Source organism: Helianthus annuus, chromosome 10 (assembly GCF_002127325.2).
Source record: "Helianthus annuus cultivar XRQ/B chromosome 10, HanXRQr2.0-SUNRISE, whole genome shotgun sequence".
In the NCBI taxonomy this organism is placed as follows: domain Eukaryota; kingdom Viridiplantae; phylum Streptophyta; class Magnoliopsida; order Asterales; family Asteraceae; genus Helianthus; species Helianthus annuus.
The window spans coordinates 108483878-108506541 of NC_035442.2; the positions used below are offsets into that span (position 1 = coordinate 108483878).

General features: G+C 41.1%; 1 protein-coding gene across 2 annotated transcripts; it reads right to left on the reverse strand.

Moving 5' to 3' along the window:
- Positions 1-1857: 1857 nt before the first annotated feature.
- Positions 1858-5636, reverse strand: LOC110885099 (pentatricopeptide repeat-containing protein At5g14770, mitochondrial). Of its 2 annotated transcripts, none has more exons than XM_022132801.2 (2): positions 2371-5636; positions 1858-2244 (listed from the first exon to the last, which is right to left on the reverse strand). In XM_022132801.2, exon 1 carries the CDS (start codon positions 5496-5498, stop codon positions 2517-2519), a length of 2982 nt encoding a protein of 993 aa, XP_021988493.1. In that variant the 5' UTR covers positions 5499-5636; the 3' UTR covers positions 1858-2244; positions 2371-2516. The 2 variants fall into 2 exon arrangements, with proteins under 2 accessions (XP_021988493.1, XP_021988494.1); XM_022132802.2 differs by having other exon boundaries at positions 2332-5636.
- Positions 5637-22664: the final 17028 nt, after the last annotated feature.

The window sequence follows — 22664 nt, forward strand, 5'->3', positions numbered from 1 at the left end:
GAATTAGGTTTTTTGCGATATGGATTTCTTTTCAGTAACTCGAAGGTAATCCTTCAAATTATCTCTCAATGATGTCATGAACTTCAACGGAGTTTGATTATCTCAAATTTCAATCTGTGTGTGTTCTTTCAATCGAAGTGTAAAACGTAGTGAACTTTTTTACGAAGCTTTCTGTGTATATTCATGAGCGATTGTTGTTGGAATTTGACGATAATACCCTTGAAAGCCCGAACAACATGTTTAAATGAGAGTTTTTTATTTGATTTTAATTTTGGCTGTAGATTGTGCAATTGGACGCACCAGATTACTTCCTATCCTTCCTAGTAATATAAACTTCCTATTATATCCTGACCCATAAATATAAATCTTCTAGTTTGAAACCAAAATTAAGAGTTGTAATCTAATCACAATTCTTTTATAATTATCTCATAATTATAACAATTATTTCTCCTTTATTTTTAATTATCTAATAATTAAAAACATATATACATACATATACATTTTATTATAATTAACAAATTAATTATAATTTGTATTACTAAATCCGGCTCATTGTAATTATTCTATATTATTAGCCGTTTCTTTTATTCCGCTTATTATTTCGTGATGCAGTGATTAACAATTAAAATACCGATCGCTGTTCGTTGTCCAAAGTGTAACTCTTTGGGTCGTCCTTTGACAGCAACCTCAAATTTTAATCGGACAACTGAACATTATATCCAACAGATTTACTATACAAGTCTTGACTTGACATGTCCTTAAAACGAAATGTTAATTAATCTAGGGAGTTGCCAATAGCTTTATAGTCTAGTGGCATCTTGGTGGTAGGACCAATAGGTCTTAGGTTCGATTCCCACAAGGGTTTTTTCTCATATTTATTGGGTTTCCTCCTGAATTGGTGTATAGACATTATGCCTAGTGGAGATGGATATGATTAGGTGGTTCTACTGGTGGCACGATGATACTCCACCGTTGAAAACTCTAAGCTCTCGAAACCCTAAGGCTAAAGGGTGTGTGGGGCATAGATTGTGTCATTAATCGCCATGTAGGATCATTAATGGATTGCTACACCACCCTCTTACTTCGTCCACCATGGTTCGCGTGGATTAAACCACGGCAACCACAGACCTCCTTTTCCTTTCGACAAAAATAAATTAAAATAAGAGGATGGTGGTTTGGGTCATGACCACACCCTTAAGGTAATGGTTTTAGATGGTGGATTAGAGGTGGGTGACATGGCATTTATGTGGAGGATCATGATGATTATAACTTATGAGGGTCATGACCACATCATCATATAGCTTGAGACAATTAGATTCGATGTATGATTATTATATTGAAATTTGAGGTCCACAAGGTCTTTAGCACCTTATGTGCTGACTAGTAACCCGAATCTTGACTCGTAAGCCCATCTGAAGGGTGTTGTGACTTGCACCTTTTGAAAAAAAACTTTCTTCTGTTGTCAATAAGACTGTGTGAATATGTGATAGCCATATTTAGCTATTTCACATAAACTCACAATACTTACAAATAACCTTGTTGGCATTGTTATTCACGTAAATGTTCCAACGTTTTTGTCTACTGCGGTTGATCACCACTGATATCTTCATTCCAGGTTGATCACCGTACTACAATCGACTTCTACAACATAATATATCACTGAGTTAATACTTCTAGACCTATTATTTATTACAATATGAACATGTGTAAGCAGTCCAAAGAAAGATTAAACCATAGCATTCGAGTGAGTACATGTCAATCCGCGAAAACAAATTTGAGAATTTGGACACACGTTAACTAACAAAGCAACATACATATCATATCATTCACAAATCATACTACTGCATACAGTTGAAAGATAAGAACCTCAATCTCTATATGATCATTTCTACGTCAGTGCCTCAACTTCTCTGTGTACAAAGGGCAAAATTATAGGTTTGCAAGGCTGGATAAGAGAAATAGCCTATGCATGTTTAAATTTTGATACTCAACTCCTATTTTATTAGTTATTTAAATAAAACATTTACAACACCATCAACACTTTCACACCTTTCTGCCTGCTTGATTCGGATAACAACTTTACGACCTGATTAATATATCAACTTGAACTTGAGAAGACCTGTCATAAGAGTGAGCTGCCTGTAAAATGCATCCGCACGAGCGACCAGGTGAACTCTAAAACGTGCATTGCTCGTCAGTCAACATGTGTGTGACCAGCCCGGTCCTGTTATATTATCATCATTCCTGAAGACATAGGTCAATTTAAATTTCTATACAAATTATGCAAATAAAATATAATTGGCAAACAACAATAGGCAACTAGTTTTATACCTGTCCGCTGGTCGGGTAATGTAATACACGGAAACTAACCTGATGTTTTAATGTTCCAAGCTTGGGTCCCACGATTTCATCTGCAGCATAACGTCCCCACGTCCCGTACCATGTTTTCCTTCAGCATGGAAAACTTCTAGTCAACGTAAATATTACTCGCTCTTCACATCTGCTTCTTACAACTGTCAACTCTTTTTCCTCTTTCTTCGTCGCTTAAGGACCAACGTGACATATTTAACAGTTGTTTCACACGGTTTAAAACCTTTTTCATTCATCTCATTATACAAAACCATTCCTTTTGATTCATACGATGTTCTCAACGCCCTCTCCAGCTCAGCTCGCATCGATAACTTGCACCACCCGCTTATAACTATGTCATAAGTCGAAGAATTAGGAGAAACCCCTCTTACTTGCATCTCATTCATAAGTTCTCTTGCCTGACTCATCATTCCTACTTTCGCAAACTCACTAATAAGCACGTTATAAGTACTCGTTTGAGGAACAAAACCGTTCGATATCATTTCACAATAAACTCTAATAGCTTCCTTCTTATTTCCCGTTCTTGCATGCCCACAAACCAAAATGTTATACACATCGGAATCGATTTCAAACCCTCTTTCCAGCATGTCGTTAAGTAATTTTAAAACATCGTGCATTAAACCACCCTTTGAAAGACCCCTGAAAAGGGTATGGTAAGTTGATAGAGTAGGAGAAACTCCTTGAGCCAACATATGTGAAAACGTTTGTAGCGCTTTATTTAAATGCGAACTTTTGCAATATCCGTTAATTAAGATATTATAAGTTATAACGTCGGGAGAAAAACCGTTATTTCTCATATCTTGTAATGCTGATGTGGCTTTTCTAGTCATGCCGAGTCTACATAACGCCGTTATAAGGGCGTTATAGACCATTTGGCTAGGTTTAAGACCCATAGCTAAAAGACGTTCATGCATTAATAAAATGTGATCCCCGTTTTTACTTTTCGAAGCCGCGTTAATAATGACTCTGTGATTAATGGAGTTCGGGTAAAAACCTAAACTTGTCACTTCATTCAACAAATCCACAGCTTTATCAACGTTCCCTGCTTCACAGAGTCCACCGATCATAACATTGATCGTAATCTCATTAGGCTTTAACCCAACGCTCTTCATCTCTTTCCACAAGTTTAATGCATTTTCCATTTTACCTTGTCTGCAACAAGCAGCTATAATCGTGTTAAACGTCTCGAGATTCGGTGTCAAACCAAGTTCTTTTATGCTTAAATAAACCGATTGCACTTCGTATTTCCCCATCCCTAATAACCCATTTGCTAGAACATTATACGCAACAACATCGAACTTCACTTTTTTCTGAGTCATCTCTTCGGCCAAAATAAGAGCGGTTGACTCCTCACCGGATTTAAAATAACCATCCATTAGTGACGTATAATTAACAGAGTCAGGCAACAGTCCTTTGGATATCATCTTTTCGAAAAACGAGCCGGCTTCGTCCATTTTCCGTTTTCGTTTATAATAATTGATAAAAGCATCGAGTACAAAGTTATTTTCCTCCAACCCATTCACCTTCATTTCTTCGTAAAAGCTAATAGCTACTTCTTGTTTTCCGGCTTTAAAATAGCCATCGATTAGGCTAGTGTAAGTAAAAATATTAGGCATAACTCTCTCATCCACCATCTTGTTCAAGATACCAAGAGCTGCATCAAGCCTTTTGAGTTTTAAAAACCCGTTGATCAAAGAAGTGTATGTAACGACGTTTGGAGAGATACTTTTAAGCTCCATTTCTTGTAATGCTGACTCAGCACCATCCAAATCTTCTGACTTGCAGCATCCGTCAATCAATGCAGAATAAGTGATACAGTTTGGATCAATACCAGAAGTTAAAAGATTGTTAAAAGTCATCTCCGCTTCGTTAGATTTACCGCTTTTAAACAACCCATCCATCAAAATGGTGAACGTAACAACATCAAACGGAATCCCGCACACTACCATTTGACCCTGGAGTCCAGAGGCAACTGCCGGATTCTTGTTTTTAAAGAAAAAATCTACCAACACGGAGTACGTTATATAATTAGGGTCTACACCGACCCTTTTCATTTCCTTGAAAAGTGCTTGCGCATCGTCGATTCTCCCACGCTTGCAAAGACCGTATATAACCAAACTGTACGCGACAACATCAGGCGATAACCCGTCCATTACCATTTTACCGTACAAACTAAGTGCTTCCTCAACTCGTTTCTGCTTAAAGTACCCATCGATTAGCGAAGTATACGTAACAACATTCGGCTTCAAAATTAGCTCTTTTCCAATATTATCATTAGCACTTTCGGGCACTGTAAGCTCATCAAAAACACTCTTTGCCTGATCTAAATCCTTCATCTTGCCGAACATATCAATCAAAATATTATAACTAACGATATCTGGGAAAGATCCTTCCTTTCTCATCCTATTCAACATCTCGATAGCTGCAATACCATCGCCCGATTTAAAATACCCGTGAATCAAAGTATTGAAACCGACTACATCTACATAACCCCTTCCTCTATAACCAAACTGATCAACAACCCATTCCACCCACCCCAACAAACCCGCATCGAAACAACCCTTAACCAAAATATTACAAGTAAAATCATCAAAACCAAACCCCTTTTTAACCATCTCAGAACACAACCCTAACCCCTGTTCAACGAACCCATATTTACAAAACCCCCAAATCACAGTATTATAACTAACAACATCACATTCACCATCTCGTAATAACCCTAACCCTAATTCAAGTCTACCCACTTTACACAAAGAATGAAGAACAATATTATTACTTTTTACATCCGGATTAACCCCACACGAAATCATCTCTGAATACACAAACAATACCTGTGAAACCATCCCATTGTTGTTGAATTCTCGAAGAAGATGGGTCCAAGAGGGTAGGTTTACAGGGGCAATGTTGTAATTTCGCATGGTTTTGAAGGTTTCTGCGGCTTTATTGAGGCGGTTGTGAGAGAGATAAAGGTGTATTAGTGTGCAGAAAAAGGAAGCGTAGAGTTCATTGGGCTTTGGTGTTGATGAGGATGATGAGAAAGGTGTTATGGATATGGAGAAAATGGGAGAATGAGCGAGGGTTTTGTTGCACAGCAGGTGTTTGATGAAATGCCGCAACGAAGACCCCATTGTTTGTGTCGTGTTTTGACTCGGTTACTTGGGGTTGAGATTGTGCATTTGAAGTTTGAACCCGGTGATTGAACCTACAACGATCTTTTTGACTACAAATTGAGTTGTTGAAAGATCATATTTGAAACCAACCAAAAAAAAAAAATTTGAAAGGCAATTAAAATGAATATATAATATTTAAAGGTTTTCAAGTTGATCTATTTCTTTAGGATTGTACGCCGTATAGAGAACATTATATATTAATATTAAGTTGTTTGTTTAGCAAAATATAAGTGATATCTTTGTGTAAAACAACTCTTAGGTGCTATTTGTTTTTTCTGCGGTAAAAGGTCTGCAGTCTGCGGATCACATTTGCAGGCATCTGCAGGAGAAGAGATGGACTAAATGTCTTCAGTCTGCAAAGAGAATAGGGTTTGTTTTTTTTCTACAAAACCACTTTACACGCAACACACACACAATAGCTCTGCCTTCTCTCTACAAACTCTCTCTCTCTACAATCTGTCACCACCACCGCCCAAAGCACCACCACCACCGCGCCACCACCGCCATCACACCACCGCCGTCACACCACTGCCTCTCTCTCTACGGTCTCTCTCTCACCGATCTCGCTCTCTCTCTCCTTTCTTCCACTGTCGCCGTCGCACGCCACCGTCAATGGTGGTCGGCCGTTTAATTTGTAACAGGGGGTGTCAATGGTGGTCGGCTGGAGAAGCTCACCAGAAAGGCGGCTCCGGTCGCCGGCTGAAGAGGTTGTCGGCAGGTGGAGGGGGTGGTCTCTCTCTCTCTCTCTACGGTGGTGGTGGTGATGTATCAAGTGGCGGAGTTATTTGGGGGTTTTGGGGGGTTTTGTCGGAGGTGGAGGTGGTGGCAGAGGAGGTGGTGTCGGCTGGAGGGAGAAGAGGAGAAGAGGTTTGAAGAGTTTGACAGACTTGGGGACATGTCTGCTTGGGGAAGAGGTGGGGAAGAGGTAAATTGTGAGAAGCTCTTCCGGAAAAAAAAAATGAGCTGCAGACCTCAAACGTCACGCAGACATAAGTGGCCAGAAGTGCTTCTGGCCAAAAAACAAACACCACCTTAGTCTCTTACTAAATCGATTGATTAATTGAAACAATGTTTTTCTATTAATAACGCATATAATTCGGCATGCCGTCACTTAATGTGATTGGTAACGTGATATGCCAAGCGGTTTAACAACTCCGTTGGAAAAACCAATGATGGGAATGTCAACCGGTTCCAGTCTTTCTTGATCTTCGGTGTCCACCTGGTGGAAACTTTGTTCACACATGGCATCTGATGTATTGCCGACATCCACAAAAACACATTTGGATAAGTAGTATCGGATACGCGTCGAGATAATTAAAGGCCTTGTATGAGAGAGAACTTCGTGCACCACTACGAAGATTACCTGTTGATCACGCCATGAGTCTAGTGACTCGTTTGTGCGCTTGAAAGCTCGGTTGTGAGGCCGCAAACCCCTTGATCATGTTTAGCATGCGTACCTTCTTTTGCGCAGGATCTTCTGATAGAGGGTCCACCCCCTATGGTCCCTCCTTGATGTCCTTGACTAGAGGCGCCAACTCACTATATTTGATTGCTTGTTCGAGTTGTCTCTCTAGTTGGAGACAATCATTTGTCTTGTGGTTTATATCTTTATGGTACGCACAATATTTCTTTTCAACCCTTTTGACTCCTGATTTCATGGGGTGTGGACGCATGGAATCGATGTTTTCAATCATCATGACCTTAGATTACCTGTTGATCACGCCATGAGTCTAGTGACTCGTTTGTGCGCTTGAAAGCTCGGTTGTGAGGCCGCAAACCCCCTTGATCATGTTTAGCATGCGTACCTTCTTTTGCGCAGGATCTTCTGATAGAGGGTCCACCCCCTATGGTCCCTCCTTGATGTCCTTGACTAGAGGCGCCAACTCACTATATTTGATTGCTTGTTCGAGTTGTCTCTCTAGTTGGAGACAATCATTTGTCTTGTGGTTTATATCTTTATGGTACGCACAATATTTCTTTTCAAGCCTTTTGACTCCTGATTTCATGGGGTGTGGACGCATGGAATCGATGTTTTCAATCATCATGACCTTAGATGTAGTCTTGTGTGAAAATTTGGTTATTTTGTGACCTGTTAAGTTTTGGGATCCTAAGAAGGCCCTTTTGTATCGTAACAAATCTAGTTGGGTCTTATATTGTATATCAATGATAACTGAGGGGCCTATGCCATAACCCCGGATCCTACCCTGGGCAGGAGCCGTGAGTAGATACAAGTGGTACCGATGTTTATTAAATTTATCGCAGCGGAAATTTCATCAAGACCGGGTGTCAGGAAAAATATCAGAGTTTTCAAAACACCGTAGTTTTCATTTCATAAACTGTGTGATGAAACCCGTATTTACATAAAGGATTTCACATGGATAAACCCCTAATTACAAAATACGTTTTATTCAGGTTACATAGCCACTTATTTAAGCTTTGAGTGCCTCATAGAACTTTTTCCTCTATTCACAGTAAATCACCTGAAACGCGTTTTAAAAACATTTTATCAGTAGAATAATACTGGTGAGTTCATTCAAATTGGTATAAAAGGCAGATTTCTTATAATTACAACATTAAGGGTTTTTACATTTGTTTCTATCTTACAAAATTACTATTGGCTATCTCGTTGTCCAATACCAAAGAAAGCATTTTTAATAGTATTCGTCACTCGGTGACAATTCCTGTGACTGTGGTCATATCACTTATTGACTAACCCGTTATCCAATAGTAATGCATAACAGGTAATGTATACAAAACCTCACATACTGACAGTAGTTTCTCAGTAAGAATACAAAGACTTAATCACTGTAATATAAGTACCAATTAGAAAGCATTTAGGATTTTTTAGCATTTAATAAAAGAGAATGACTCACTTTGCAGATTTAGGGGTTTCAGTATTTGCCTCCTGGTATAAGTCTTGGGTTCCTAATTAAAAATACATGGCAACACGTATTAGTGCATTAACCCAATTCAAACTTTAACAATAATCAAGAGATCGAAACCTGAACGTAATTAACAAAGTATAGCCTTATTTGGGCTTCACTTTGACATTCGTTGATTTGGTTTTTGATCAATCGGACAGGGTATCGTACCAGTGATTTGGGTTAGCATGCTGTCTACAGAGTAGATATTCGAGAGTTTAGGGGTATTGGGTATTAGAACAATGATTTCAGAGAGAGAGAGGGAGAGAGAAAGGAGCAGATTGAAAGTTCAATTCTCGTCAAATTTATAGTTGAACTTCAAGTCTGTCGTGTCATGTGACCATCTTTGTGGCAGCCGGGGGAAATACACCGTCATCCTGACTTGACGCCGTGCTTTTGCGGATTGCTTTCAAATTTCGGGACGAAATTTTTTTCAAGTTGGGGATGATGTGACAACCCGAACTTTTAAGGTTTGTAACGTTAATCTTGTGATTCTAACTTCTCGTTAATTGTTTCTATCTAACGCGTTGCGTTGAACACCATGGGTTTTTGTAACTCAGTTAGTTAACATGATTATATACTTGGGCCAACACACACACACGCATACTTGGAGCCCAACCCAAAACCCGTATTCAAACCTTAGAGTTGGGCTGTGTAGATGTTTAAGTACTTGGACCTTGTTACTAATTACTTGGCCGGTTTCGTAAGCCCAAACCTCAAGCCTTGCTATTAATTGTGGCAGCCCAAGTGAGTGGGCTTGAGCCCACTACGGCTAGTAAAGCAAACCGCCCAAATCCTCATAATATATTATTAGTAATATGCTTCTTGATCGGATTAAACGTAAAACACAAACCAGAAACCCTTAAGCTTCCCCCTGATCGCACGATTTCAGTGGCAGACCCCACCCCACTCGAGTTAGCATCTTATTTGGTTGAGATCTTGGTGAGTGGTTCTTGTCTGTTGTTATTCATAATTGCATGATATTGTTTATATGTATTATTGAATCTGATTGATCATGTTATTATGTGATGTTGTTTAATTGACTGATAATTGTTCATGTGTAACGCTTGAATGATGTTTGATTACATGATTGTAATTCCTTGGTTATAGTCTATATTCATATCGTAATACATGGTAAATGTAACGATGAAAAACACATGATTATAGTTTATTGTTACTTGTTCTTAGTCACGAGTAGAAGGTGATGATTGAACTGGTTGCATACTTGAAGTGGAAACGGATGTTGATTGATGATTAGCTGTGAAAGATGAACCGCCATGATTAGGGTTTGAACAGGTTTAACAGTTGTTGAAGGTTCGTCGGCTTACCCCCTTCGACGAAACCTGGCCTTTCGTGGCACCACATCTCGGCCCCACTTGATAATGTTTGTCAGCTACAGTTGATCTATATTGCATGTGATTGAATTTGTCGTTTGTTAATTGATTTAGTCTTATCAAATTACCTAAGAGAACCAAATAAGATAACATTTTGAATATAGGTTGTCGGCTATGATCAGAAGAATCATCAGGTTTCATTTATTGTCTAGTGATTTGTTTCTTAACATGTCAATTCATGACATCAGGCTCATGTGTGATGATATCTAGAGTGTCGGCCACTATCTTGATTCAATTAATTCATGCTCAGTTTTGGGTATACAAAATGGGCCGCACACCTTTGGCCCGTCGCACACACAAACTTTTGATTGGGCCGAGGACTATTGGGCCTTGTCATTTAACGCCCAAGCATGACTGTTCATTGGGTTTGGGATATTTATTGTTGGGCCTTTGACTGTTAGGTCGCACATTATCTGTTGTACACTTGGGCTGGGTCTCGAACGGAATAGAACACACACTTGAATGAGTAATGTTGAGAATTGTAATCTGATTATAGGATGTGGCCATGTAACCAAACAGTATGGGATTCAAACACCTATTTTGTGACACGATGATGTGTGTATGGTTTGCTGAGTTGCATGAATAAATGTTACAACTTGCATGATATTATGTGGTGCTACTTGTGTAATGTGAATCTGGAATACGTAATTCATGTGTATACGAAACTGATTTGTCATAGGTAACCACATTAGGGTTTGGTTGACCAACTTGGAACGGGTAAAGTAACTTGTTAAATACCGAGCAAATCTAAAGTGAATTCACTGCTCTTTTTCCAAGCATGCATCCTGGGGAGGGATATCGGGTAACATTCCGGGGAGGAACGCTTGTTTATTGGGATGTTTGTTATTATACTCAGTTTCTATCACATAAGACCCCTTACATCTACCAACAGTTGCCGGGGAGGCAACGAGGTTATTAGTTGATAGCGCTATTAGGTTTGGCACCCTCACACCGTACCGGGGAGGATGGGCGTGAACTAATTTCCTTAAAGCATGACCAATGTTTTGACAAAGACATTGGGGTTGGGCAAATACATCTTGTAGCCATTTCGGTAATCGAGTTAATAACAACATCAAATCAAATTGTTAAACTGTTTTATATATACATCTGGTAACTAAACTCGTTAATAAAACTTTGAATTCACCAGCGTCGTCTGACACACTTGTCTGCATGCTTGCAGGTCTATAGGTTATATCATTTGGAACTTGCTGTCTGGGATGCTGGAGTGGTCATGGGTCGAGATACTTGGAATCGCAAGACACGTCTAACAGTTTTGTACATGTGGTTTATGAAACGCCTAACAAATGATTTATGCTTCCGCTGTATACAATGAATTACGTGAAATGTTTTGTAACACTTTAGGATAATGAATGAAAGTTTTTATTTAAATATATGCTATAGTTCAATGTGATTGGTGGCTTTGATCCTGGTACGTCACACGTCCCGCTGTGTTTCCGCTTGTGGTATTTTGGGGGTGTGACAGTTTGGTATCAGAGCCACTGGTTATAGTTAACTAGGTTTTAAAACGTTTTTATAAAACCAGACTATAACCGAACAACTTCAAAAATCGACCATGACACTCAGCTCCAGATAGCAAGGTTCGTCTCTCGTTTACTCATTGTATTGCGTAACTAGTGAACACTTACATATGATATTGCATGTGATTGCACGTTTAGCACAACAGTATGAATTCATGTATTACTTGCATGTGTTGTATGACTGATAGGGTGGTATTTCCCTAAACATTCGTGACTCACGTTTCGTGATGTTTTTTGTTTGCTACTCGAGTTCGAGGAACCATTTGACATGAGTTAGGAGGAGCTGGGATGAGCATACAAAACACAATATTATTGTGGGTGCACACATAATAATAATGTGGGGTGCATGTGAGTCCCAGTGAGGCCTAACAAGTGAAAAAGGGGTCCCGTTCTGTTATTTGATCGATGTGAAACACAATAGTCTATAAGAGTCATAGCAGTGATTGCCTCTTACTTGAACGTGGCCTTTTCACCTCTCTCTGGATCCTTTCGAATCTCGATGCTATCGAGTATTACCTGAACACACATCTGAACGCCTAGCGAACCGTGTAGAATGTTAGGTGCTTGCACGAACGTCCTTGAGTTGGTCTATACCTTTCTCACTTCTCTCCATTTGCTAGAACTCAGTGTATTCACGTCTTAGACCCTGAGGTGCGCTCACTTTTGCAATGCTCTGGAAACAAACCGTGTAGTATTTAATCAATTTGGAAGATCAATGGACAGGAGGATGAGCGTAGTACTTCACCGACCCCAGTATTTGAACAACTCTGGTTATCGGCGACGAACACCAGTGAATTGGCTTCAAACGAATCCTTAACCCTAGCAAGTGACTCATGGGAGTCCACCCTTAGGAATCAACCGGGACATAATCGATGAAGATTGACTGTAGAACAGAATGTATAATCGCCCGTACCATGAGTAGTGCCTTAGGACGAGGCACGGAATGTGAAACGATGGACCCTGTTGACGAAAGGACGCCGGACACCATTACAGGCAATAACACTGGGGGCAACAGTCACGGCAACATCAAGGTACTGGTAATCGTAGCCTACAGTATGGAAATGAAGGTGCCTACGGCACGGTTTGGCCGTTGATAATTCAAGACGACAATAACCAAGGGAATGATGACAGTATTGGGAATCCACCTGATCGTAACAACAACACCGGTAGTGGTGCTCGCGGAAGGACATTTAGGATTGACATGGGCGATGGTAGGATAATAGCAACATGGTAGCCTGAATGGGTAGCAAATCGCTTCGTCTCGGATCTATTTAGCCCTGATACTTCTCAAAACCGAACCTGTTGGGGAACCGGCCGATGACAAGTTAATTGACACCTCATAAGTTTGTTGGGATGCGAACTCGACCTTGTGGGACAAGTGTACGGCATCAACTTTCCTCCTACTATCTTTGATGGTTTCGATGCAGTAGTTGTGTAGATTGGTTAACTTGATATCGCGTAGATATACCCTGTGGGGAGGAAATTTTGCGTCACTTTATATTTTGAAGCGTCAGAGTGGTGTAAAGGTTAGCATCATATCAACAAAGAAGGCCCAGAAGTGTCTATGGAAGGATTACCCCGCTATGTTGGCACACGTTACTGATGTTAAGGCTAAGGAAAAGAGGATCGAGGATCCACCAATTGTTCGTGATTTTCCCCTATGTGCTACCAGAAGAACTATCAGATTTACCTTCGCATCGTTAGGTGGAACACCAGATCGGTATCATGTCAGCAACAGCCCTTATTACTAGTACTCCTTGTTGTCCTACATCAGGAAGGTTGCAGGAACTGCCTACTCAACTTCAGGAACTATTGGACAGGAGTTCTATCGGACCTAGTTTTTCGCTTTGGGGAGCCCCATTTATATCTGTGAAGATGAGCCTTTTCGTATGCGTACTGATTATCGAGAACTCAACAAAGTGGCAGGCAGGAACCGTTTGCCTCGACCACGTATTGACAACCTATCGACCAGTTGTGAGGGACAAGCTTCCATTCGAGGATTGATTAACGAGCAAGCTATCATCAGGTGAAAGTCCAAGGGGAGAATGCTCTTAGAACGACATATCGAACGCAATACGACCATTGCGACTTGGCACACCATGAACATGGAGTTAATCAACACACCAGCAGTTATATGGATCACATGAATCGACAATGCTTATTGTGGGCATGTTGAATTATTTCCAGGGGAAAGGAACATCATGGGCAGCTTCGTATCTTATTTGAGAGCTCCTGAGGGAGAAGCCACACCGCGCGAAGTCTTGATAAATGTAACTTCTGGATGCGAGAGGTACCTTTTTGGTCATATAATCAACGAAGTGGGAATACACGTGGATCTTGCTAAGACCCGTTTGGGTTAGAAACTGATCGACACCAAAGATTCCTACGGGATACAGCAATTCCTTGGTTTCACTAGATACCATCGTAGATTCATCGAGGGATTTTCAAAAATTGTGTCGCTGTAACCTCTGTAGCACAGAAGGGTGCTGTGTTCATGAAAGACAGAACAGGAGGACATCTTTTCAGCTTTCGAATCCCAACTCTACAATGCACTGAGCATCGTCTCTACCCGAGGGTGCGGGCGATTCAGTGGTATATCATGTTGGTTCGAATCAGAGTCTCAGTTACACGCCAATGCAACATGAGAAGATGATAGCTTACACAGTAGACTTGCAAGAAGAATTGCACGAATCACAACCTGCGGTGGAAACCATGGTCTTTGGATTTAAGTTGGAGGCATTACTTGGATGGTACCAAATGCGCTGCTTAGACTGATCACAAGGGCCTCCCGTGTACCCTGGTTTTGAATGGAGCTAAACGTGTGATGGCAACACTGGGTGGAACTCTTGAATGAATACGACTGTGAATCCTGGATGTGCACGAGCTTTGTAGCTCACTATCGACTTTAACAGACCTTATCAGACTTGCCTTGTTCAAATTGAAGAACTGAAGGAAGAGAGTTCTCAAGATCGACTCATGCGGGACATGGGGAAGCAACCTTCGGCAGGTCGGACGATATTTGCTACTTCATGGAATGAATATGGACCTCACTATACAGCAACCTTTGGGAACTGGTGTAGGCAAAGCACGCGGGTTTCGATATCCCATTCATTTGAGTTTTGATAGGATGAATTAAAACCTGAAGACCATGTACGGGTGACCGGGCCTGAAGGCCCACATAGCAACACATGAGATCGATGTTTCACTTGTGGGAAAGTCAAGGTGGGATATTGGAAACCAGAAACACATATATGGAAATGAGAATAGACTGCCATGGATTTTATCACTGGTCTACTTACAACTCGAAACGGAAACATTATCACCTGGATGATCATTGATGGACTCACGTTACCAGCACACTTTCCTGCAATCAAGAAAACTGACGAGTCTTCACAGTTGTGAATGTTCCTCCGAGAGAGGCGGCTTTTAGGCACGAGGTGCCAACTCCTGTTACCTCTGAATTTGATCTATGCATGATTTATATCAGGCAATACACAACACCCTTGGCTCATGTCAGGACCAGAGCATTGCTCATCGCCATTGGGCAAACGATCAGAGAAAAAGAACTCTCCTGGCACTCGAAGACATGCTGCGAGCATGTGTGTGACTAGCTTTGGTGCAAATTGGAAGGACTTTTACCTATGGTTGAGTACTACTATGGCAGTTATCATCTTGGTAACCAGACAGCTCTGTTTGAGGCATTGCTTGGATGATAATGCCAACCTCCTGGTGGACTGAGGTGGATAACAATCAAATCACAAGTCTAGGACTTGTACTCGAAACTCTTGGGAAGATTGCTTAAAAATTTTCGGTTGTGACACCTTTATTCGAGCCTAAGATTAACGACAAGCCGCATTTTGTTGAGGAATCCATTGAAACTCAAGACATGAGAGTTCGTTGGAACTCAGTCGAATTTCAATCGTGGGAATTCGTTGGAACTCAAGACGTGGACTAGAGTCCACGTGGAAACGCAATAGTCAGAGTCCTAGTATCCTCAGCAGTTCAAACGGTTATATTAACTTCTGATATCAATGGCGAGAATGCGAGGATCAGATGAAACTTATGTACCCACATTTATTCCCTGAGGACAAGACCAAGGCTGGCAAATCTAAGTCTGGAACAACTAATGAATTTCGGGACGAAATTCCCATTCAAATTGGGGATGATGTGGCACCCGGGGGAAATACACCGTCATCCTGACTTGACGCCTTGCTTTTGCGGATTGCATATCAAATTTCAGGACGAAATTTTTTTCAAGTTGGGGATGATGTGACAACCCGAACTTTTAAGGTTTGTAACATTAATCTTGTGATTCTAACTTCTCGTTAATTGTTTCTTTCTAACGCGCTGCGTTGAACACCATGGGTTTTTGTAACTCGGTTAGTTGACATGATTATATACTTCGGCCAACACACACACACGCATACTTGGAGCCCAACCCAAAACCCGTATTCAAACCTTAGAGTTGGGCTGTATAGATGTTTAAGTACTTGGACCTTGTTACTAATTACTTGGTTGGTTTCGTAAGCCCAAACCTCAAGCCTTGCTATTAATTGTGGCAGCCCAAGTGAGTGGGCGTGAGCCCACTACGGCTAGTAAAGCAAACCGCCCAAACCCTCGCAATATATTATTAGTAATATGCTTCTTGATCGGATTAAACGTAAAACACAAACCAGAAACCCTTAAGCTCCCCCCCTGATCGCACGATTTCAGTGGCAGACCCCACCCCCACTCGAGTTAGCATCTTATTCGGTTGAGATCTTGGTGAGTGGTTCTTGTCTGTTGTTATTAATAAGTGCATGATATTGTTTATATGTATTATTGAATCTGATTGATCATGCTATTATGTGATGTTGTTTAATTGACTGATAATTGTTCATGAGTAACGCTTGAATGATGTTTGATTACATGATTGTAATTCCTTGGTTATAGCCTATATTCATATCGTAATACATGGTAACTGTAACGATGAAAAACACATGATTATAGTTTATTGTTACTTGTTCTTAGTCACGAGTAGATGGTGATGATTAAACTGGTTGCATACTTGAAGTGGAAACGGATGTTGATTGATGATTAACTGTGAAAGATGAACCGCCATGATTAGGGTTTGAACATGTTTAACAGTTGTTGAAGGTTCGTCGGCTTACCCCCTTCGATGAAACCTGGCCTTTCGTCGCACCACATCTCGGCCCCACTTGATAATGTTTGTCGGCTACAGTTGATCTATATTGCATGTGATTGAATTTGTGGTTTGTTAATTGATTTAGTCTTATCAAATTACCTAAGAGAACCAATAAGATAACATTTTGAATATAGGTTATCGGCTATGATCAGAAGAATCATCAGGTTTCATTTATTGTCTAGTGATTTGTTTCTTAACAAGTTAATTCATGACATCAGGCTCATGTGTGATGATATCTAGAGTGTCGGCTGTAGGATCGTTTTACCGACCAAATGAGTCAATCAGAGGCAATACACAACTGTTTGAGAGGGGGAATCAAACAAACAGCTTAGAATCAGTGAAGAAATGAGTAGAAACAGATTGTTATACTTCAAAACAAGCTTCTCATTCAAAATAGACTTGATTACATGGTAGAATTTCAGCAGCACTTCGTTACACAGTGACTACCAAATGAGAAACTGAACACACCTATATATAGGCTTGTAATTCCGCATGGAATTACACATTCCAATTCATGCGAAATTACCCTGGGTAATTTCGTGCGGAATTACATCATACCATTACAAACGAAATTACATTAAACACCCCTAAACTTTACATATTTGACATGTTTGACCCCTATACATCATGACCACATGACCTAGACTTAAGACATAGGCTATAGACATCGTGCTCCAACAAACTCCCCCTTGGATATTGCCGGAGTCTTCAGTCTGGTCTTCAACACTTTCATCACAGCGACTTAAATTTCTCTTCCCTTTGCTTAGGCTTTCGCAGCAAAATCTTCCTAAGCTTCTCGTTCTCATCAACCTTTTTCTTCTCTTCAGCAACCATTCTTTGATACACAGTATGCCTCAGCATGTTATCTTTGTCTTCACGAGCTTTTCTTCTCTTTTCAGCTTTTCGAGCCTCTTCTTTCTCAATCTCTCGCCACTTTGACATCCATTTGTTGTCAGCATTGATACCCTTTTGGAAGCATATAGATACAACTTTCTGAAATTTCATCGCTTGATCTTTATCTTCAACTTTAAAACCAATCTTGTTCATAAACAAGCATTCAATGTCTTTCGCTGAGCAATTCACCAACCATAACGGATCATAGACATGAATGTATCAGACTTCATTCTCAACCCTATAGATGATCACAGCTTCCGTAATTAAGCAACTGTATACCCAATACATAAATCCTGTATGAAAATCCTGCTCCATTCTCGACACAGGAATGTTCTTCAACACCTTTGGCTTTTTTATCTGCAGAATTTTTCTACATTTTCAGTCTCAGGATTCACTCTTCTCACCTTCTTAGGGTAATGAGGTTTCCAGTGTTTGAAACCTCTGAACGCTTCAAACTTCATCGATCCCCAGACGGGCACATCTGTAACACCCCGTGTTTTCGAATGTCGAAGTCAAAGTCAAAGTCCAAGTCAACTTTGGCTTTCCTTGACTGTAGATAGTCTATTTTATGTTTTAGTTGTATTATGTGGAGTAAGTGTTGTAATCAGCAAAAATCGAAGTAATCGAGTATTTTAACGCGAACCGATCTACGACTGTGAATGATAGAAAGTAACAATGCGATAAAGTTAACTAATCAGTAATCAAACCGATCTAACAATCATCGAACTCGAGACTCGATTTATGCGAACTCTGGTATTGCTATTCGTGTGTGTGTGCCTTATTTGTTACTTGTGCGTGTTTATTTATATGTTTGGTGTGGTACTCAAGCGAATCAATCGAAAATCAAATCGAAACTCGAAAAGCAATCGAACTCAATCGAAACCGACATCGAAACGTGACTTATAGAAGATTGTATGTTAGATATAGTAGTTGGGACTGAAAGTAATTTGACTAGGAACTCTATCGTATTCGTATCATCGTCCATCGAAATCGAAACGTCGAAAATCGTCGCAAAATACTCAAAGTGTGTCGTGGATCGAACAGGAGGCATCCTGATCGAACAGGCCAGCCGATCGTCTATCATCTTCCTAGCCAATCGAGCAGCCCACTCGATCGGATCTCCTGGCCGATCGGCTGCCACTTTCCTCTTTTGGAGCCTATAAAAAGGGCTGTCATTGTCACACTTTCCATTTTTTGAAAGCTCTGACCGAACCAGCCATCTTCTTCCCCTTTTCTCAGATTTCTCTCAATTCCGGTAAGTTTTCACTCTGATTCTTGTACGTTTTTGATCATTACTTGATTCTACACCTTTCTATCTTTCAAAACTTGGATTCTAACCGTGAAATCACCAAGATCTAAGTGTTCTTGGGTGATGTCATCATGGTGTTCTTGAAGAACATCAAACCTTGGCCTCATTCAACCATGAATAGCTTAGATCTAACCGATTTCCACATAAACAAGTTAAGATCTATCAAAGATCTAAACATCCACAAGTTGTGACGGATTGAAAGAAGGAATCCCAACTTTCTTTCAACTCTTTTACACTCAATGCCTTCAAACCGGTAGAAACGGAGCCTGAGCCAACCCACCGATCATTCCAATGGTTGGATGGTTCAAGATTCAGGTTCTATTTACGAGGTTCACCGACAATGGGTTAAACTCCAAACCGATGTTCCGAACCGCTCAACGGACGGATTTGGGTGATCCCTGCCCGAGCCGGAGAGACGAGTAAGAACGAAGGTATCATAGTTCAACTCGTTATCAAACTACCTCGATATAATGACAAGTAACCAAACAGCCAAGTGTTACACGAAAGGCCGATCAGGTCAGAGATGCTGGCCGAACGGCTAGGCTGTTCGAACAGCCCAGCCGATCGGACATACCAGCCGATCGATCGGTCCAGCCGGTCGGCTAGCACATGGTCCCACACTTTAAAATTTCATGAAGCATAGTATCGAGGGAGGGATGTTTGATCGAACTGCGTTTGGTGAACATTACTCTTCGGATCATGAGATACTACTCTTCAACACTTAATCGTTTTCACAACTCGTTCGTAGTAGGGAATGCCAGCCGATTGAACAGGCTGTTCGATCGAGCGATATTCTGTTGAGAATCACTCTAAGGTTCCCAGCCGATCGATTAAGCCGGCCGATCGAACAGACCGTTCGATCGATCGACCTGAAAGGTAAGGACATTTTTGTGTTCTCATATACTACAACGGAAACTTCAAAAGTTCAAATCCTCAAACACAAACACACCAGAGGAAGAAACAATCCACTCGAATGGCCCAGCCGATCGAGCCAACCGGCCGATCGAACAGGACTGTTCACGGACCTACCAGCCGATCGAACAGCTCGTTCGATCGAACCTGCCGTTCGATCGACCAGCCCGTTCGATCCATTCACACTTGTCTTATTTTTCCACGTTACTCATTGTTGTGCTATCGAACTATTCAGGCTAACCCTACTCTCAGCGCTCCCTTCAATCCATAACCAATGATTGTGAGTGTACTCGATCCCTTTTGCTTTTAGCACTTTTGGGTGTTACATACATTGCTTATATCAAAACACAAACGATCACACTACTCAAACTATTTGAACGCTAACCAATATGCATGTATTACGTGACTTAATGAATGCTTGTTGATTGTGTTTACACGTGGAATGCTATCTACCTGCCTTAACGACGTAGTACTATAGTTTGGACTCAGCACCCGTTCACACGGGGGTTGTTAAGGACAATTACTTGCATGGATTACGGTGGTAATCATGTATTGCGAACCGTCTCGGACGGTCAACCCGCAGTCATTGGTATCGATAAGTCCATGTCGATAATTAACATGCTTCGTTTTCCTCTGTGTACGTGCTGGTTACGCGTAAACTATTCGAACTCTATATGCTATTATCAAACTTGTATGCTCACCTTTACATTTCATGTATTGACTTTATTTTAACGTATGTGACAGGTGCTTAAGTTGCTAGGATGCTTAGGTGCGTGGTGATGAAATCGAGGCTAGGGAGTCTAGAAATAATAAACAATTGTCTGTAATAATAAATCTGAGTTGTCGGAACAGAACTTCTTGTTTGGATGATTATCTGTAATAATATGTTTGTTTATTCGGGATACGGTATGGGACGTATCTTTAACTGGATTATATAAATAGTTGTTATGGAAACTTCTGAACAATCTGTTTCGCTCAGTGCCGCGCCCCGATGATTCCTCCATCGGTTGGGGTGTGACAGATTGGTATCAGAGCCATAACTATAGGGAATTAGGTTAGACACGACCTAGTCCGGGTCGCTGTCTTAGAGACCTAGACTATAGTTAGGAGCCATCAGACCAAGTTTATGTGCTTATTCTGCAATCCTTCATTATCACTACACTCGAGTTTTCAAATAAAGTCGGGAGATTTAGTTAGGAATAGGTGTGAAAGCCGCAAACTCCTGACCAAACTGCCTGACTTATGCTGATTTTATTTGTTTATTCATGCTTATCTCATTATTTACACCAACAAACAAGGGAGATTATACCAAATCAGGAGTGAAATCCATATTTTGATGAATAATCTCCTTTATTTTATTAAAAACAAGGAAGAAATTGCTAAGCCAAGGGGAGAAACCCTGACCTTGGCAGTTTGTTCTGGACTTTATTTATCTCACCAAGGCCTCGATGGACTCCAACGACCTGAACTCACAAGTATGACCTAGGAAGCGCGTGTGGAATGCCCAAGAATCGAGGCAGAAACACGACCTCTAGAGTCGAAAGTGATGACAAGTCTACTGCGAATAGTCGAGTTGCCTTGGGTAGTCGATGCCTAGTAGCCGCAGGCAATCTATCTCTCGATTTTATGTGTTTCGATTCTGAGAACCGCAACCGCATACTCTGATGACTCGTTGATTTTTTTATGTGTTTATGTGTGTTCTCTCTGTTTTGTGCTTATGTTTTGGGATGTTATTCGATTTTTCTATCAATTTCAATCGACACACACGACTCGCAGTTGCTGTTCTATCTCAATTCGATATCCAGTTGTCGCAAATCTAGACGATATCATGATGTGTTATGCTATACGACTAAGTTGGGCTATACTATACGATGCTATACGAAATACTATTCGAACGACTCGCGAGCTTTGAAGGATAGGTTTCTGTTTTCTGACTGCTTCAGTGATTAAGTGCCTAGGTATTTAAGTATTTCTGTGTTTTGTGCTCTAAGTACTTATGTGCTTCTGTGTTTCGTGCTCTACATGCTTATGTGCTTCTGTGACCTATGTGTTCTATGTGCTTCTGTGCTCCATGATTAGGTATATCGAATCTGTGTGTTTATGTGATATGTGCTTCGACGTGATTCTAAGCTTTAGATAATAGTAGACGTGTGAGGTGAGATTCGATTTCGTTGTGTTGAGTCTCGTGACGATGTCTAATGCAGACCATGTCGTCGTCCGGACACCGAACCCCACTTACTAGCCAAGAAAATGGGGACCGACGCCTCGCTGCTATCATCTCCAAGCAAGTGGCGAAAGCCGTGAGTGAGGTGTATGAAAATGCCAGCAAGACGTCAGAAGAGTCCCGAGCTGAAAACCCTAAGGATTCAAGCAAGGCTGCTTTCAGCTTCAAGCAGTTCAAGGCATGCTGGCCAAAAGAGTTCACTGGCGAAGATGGTCCTACAGCCATGTTTCACTGGTTCGACTCAGTCGAAGTCACTCTGCGCCAGAGCGGGTGTCCTAAACATCTCCACACTCTCAATGCTACAGGCGTCTTCCAGTCCCGTGCTCTAGACTGGTGGACGGCTGAACGAAACAAGCGCGGAAATGATGCAGCTTACGAGCTAACATGGGAGGAGTTGAAGGCAATTATGACCGACGAATTCTGCCCTCCTCATGAACGCCAAAAGCTGGAGGACGACTTCTGGGGAATCAAGCAGAAGGATGGAGACAACGCTGCTCTCACTGCTCGCTTCAAGCAGCTTAGCATCATCTGTCCTGATCAAGTCAAGACCTCCGATCAAGCCATCAAGAAGTACATTCGAGCCCTACCCGACTGTGTAGCCGACTTTGTTCACGCCGCCAAGCCAGCAAAGATCGAAGAAACCTACCTGCTAGCCGCTGAGATTAATGACAAGCGGGTAAAGTCTGGTTTCTGGGATAAGCAAACCAAGTCTCTGCACCAAGCCACTGCAGCTCCCACCGACTCATC

Excerpts from the sequence above, each read along its gene's own strand:
- LOC110885099 (XM_022132801.2), bottom strand. The coding sequence starts at position 5,498 with ATGGGGTCTTCGTTGCGGCATTTCATCAAACACCTGCTGTGCAACAAA.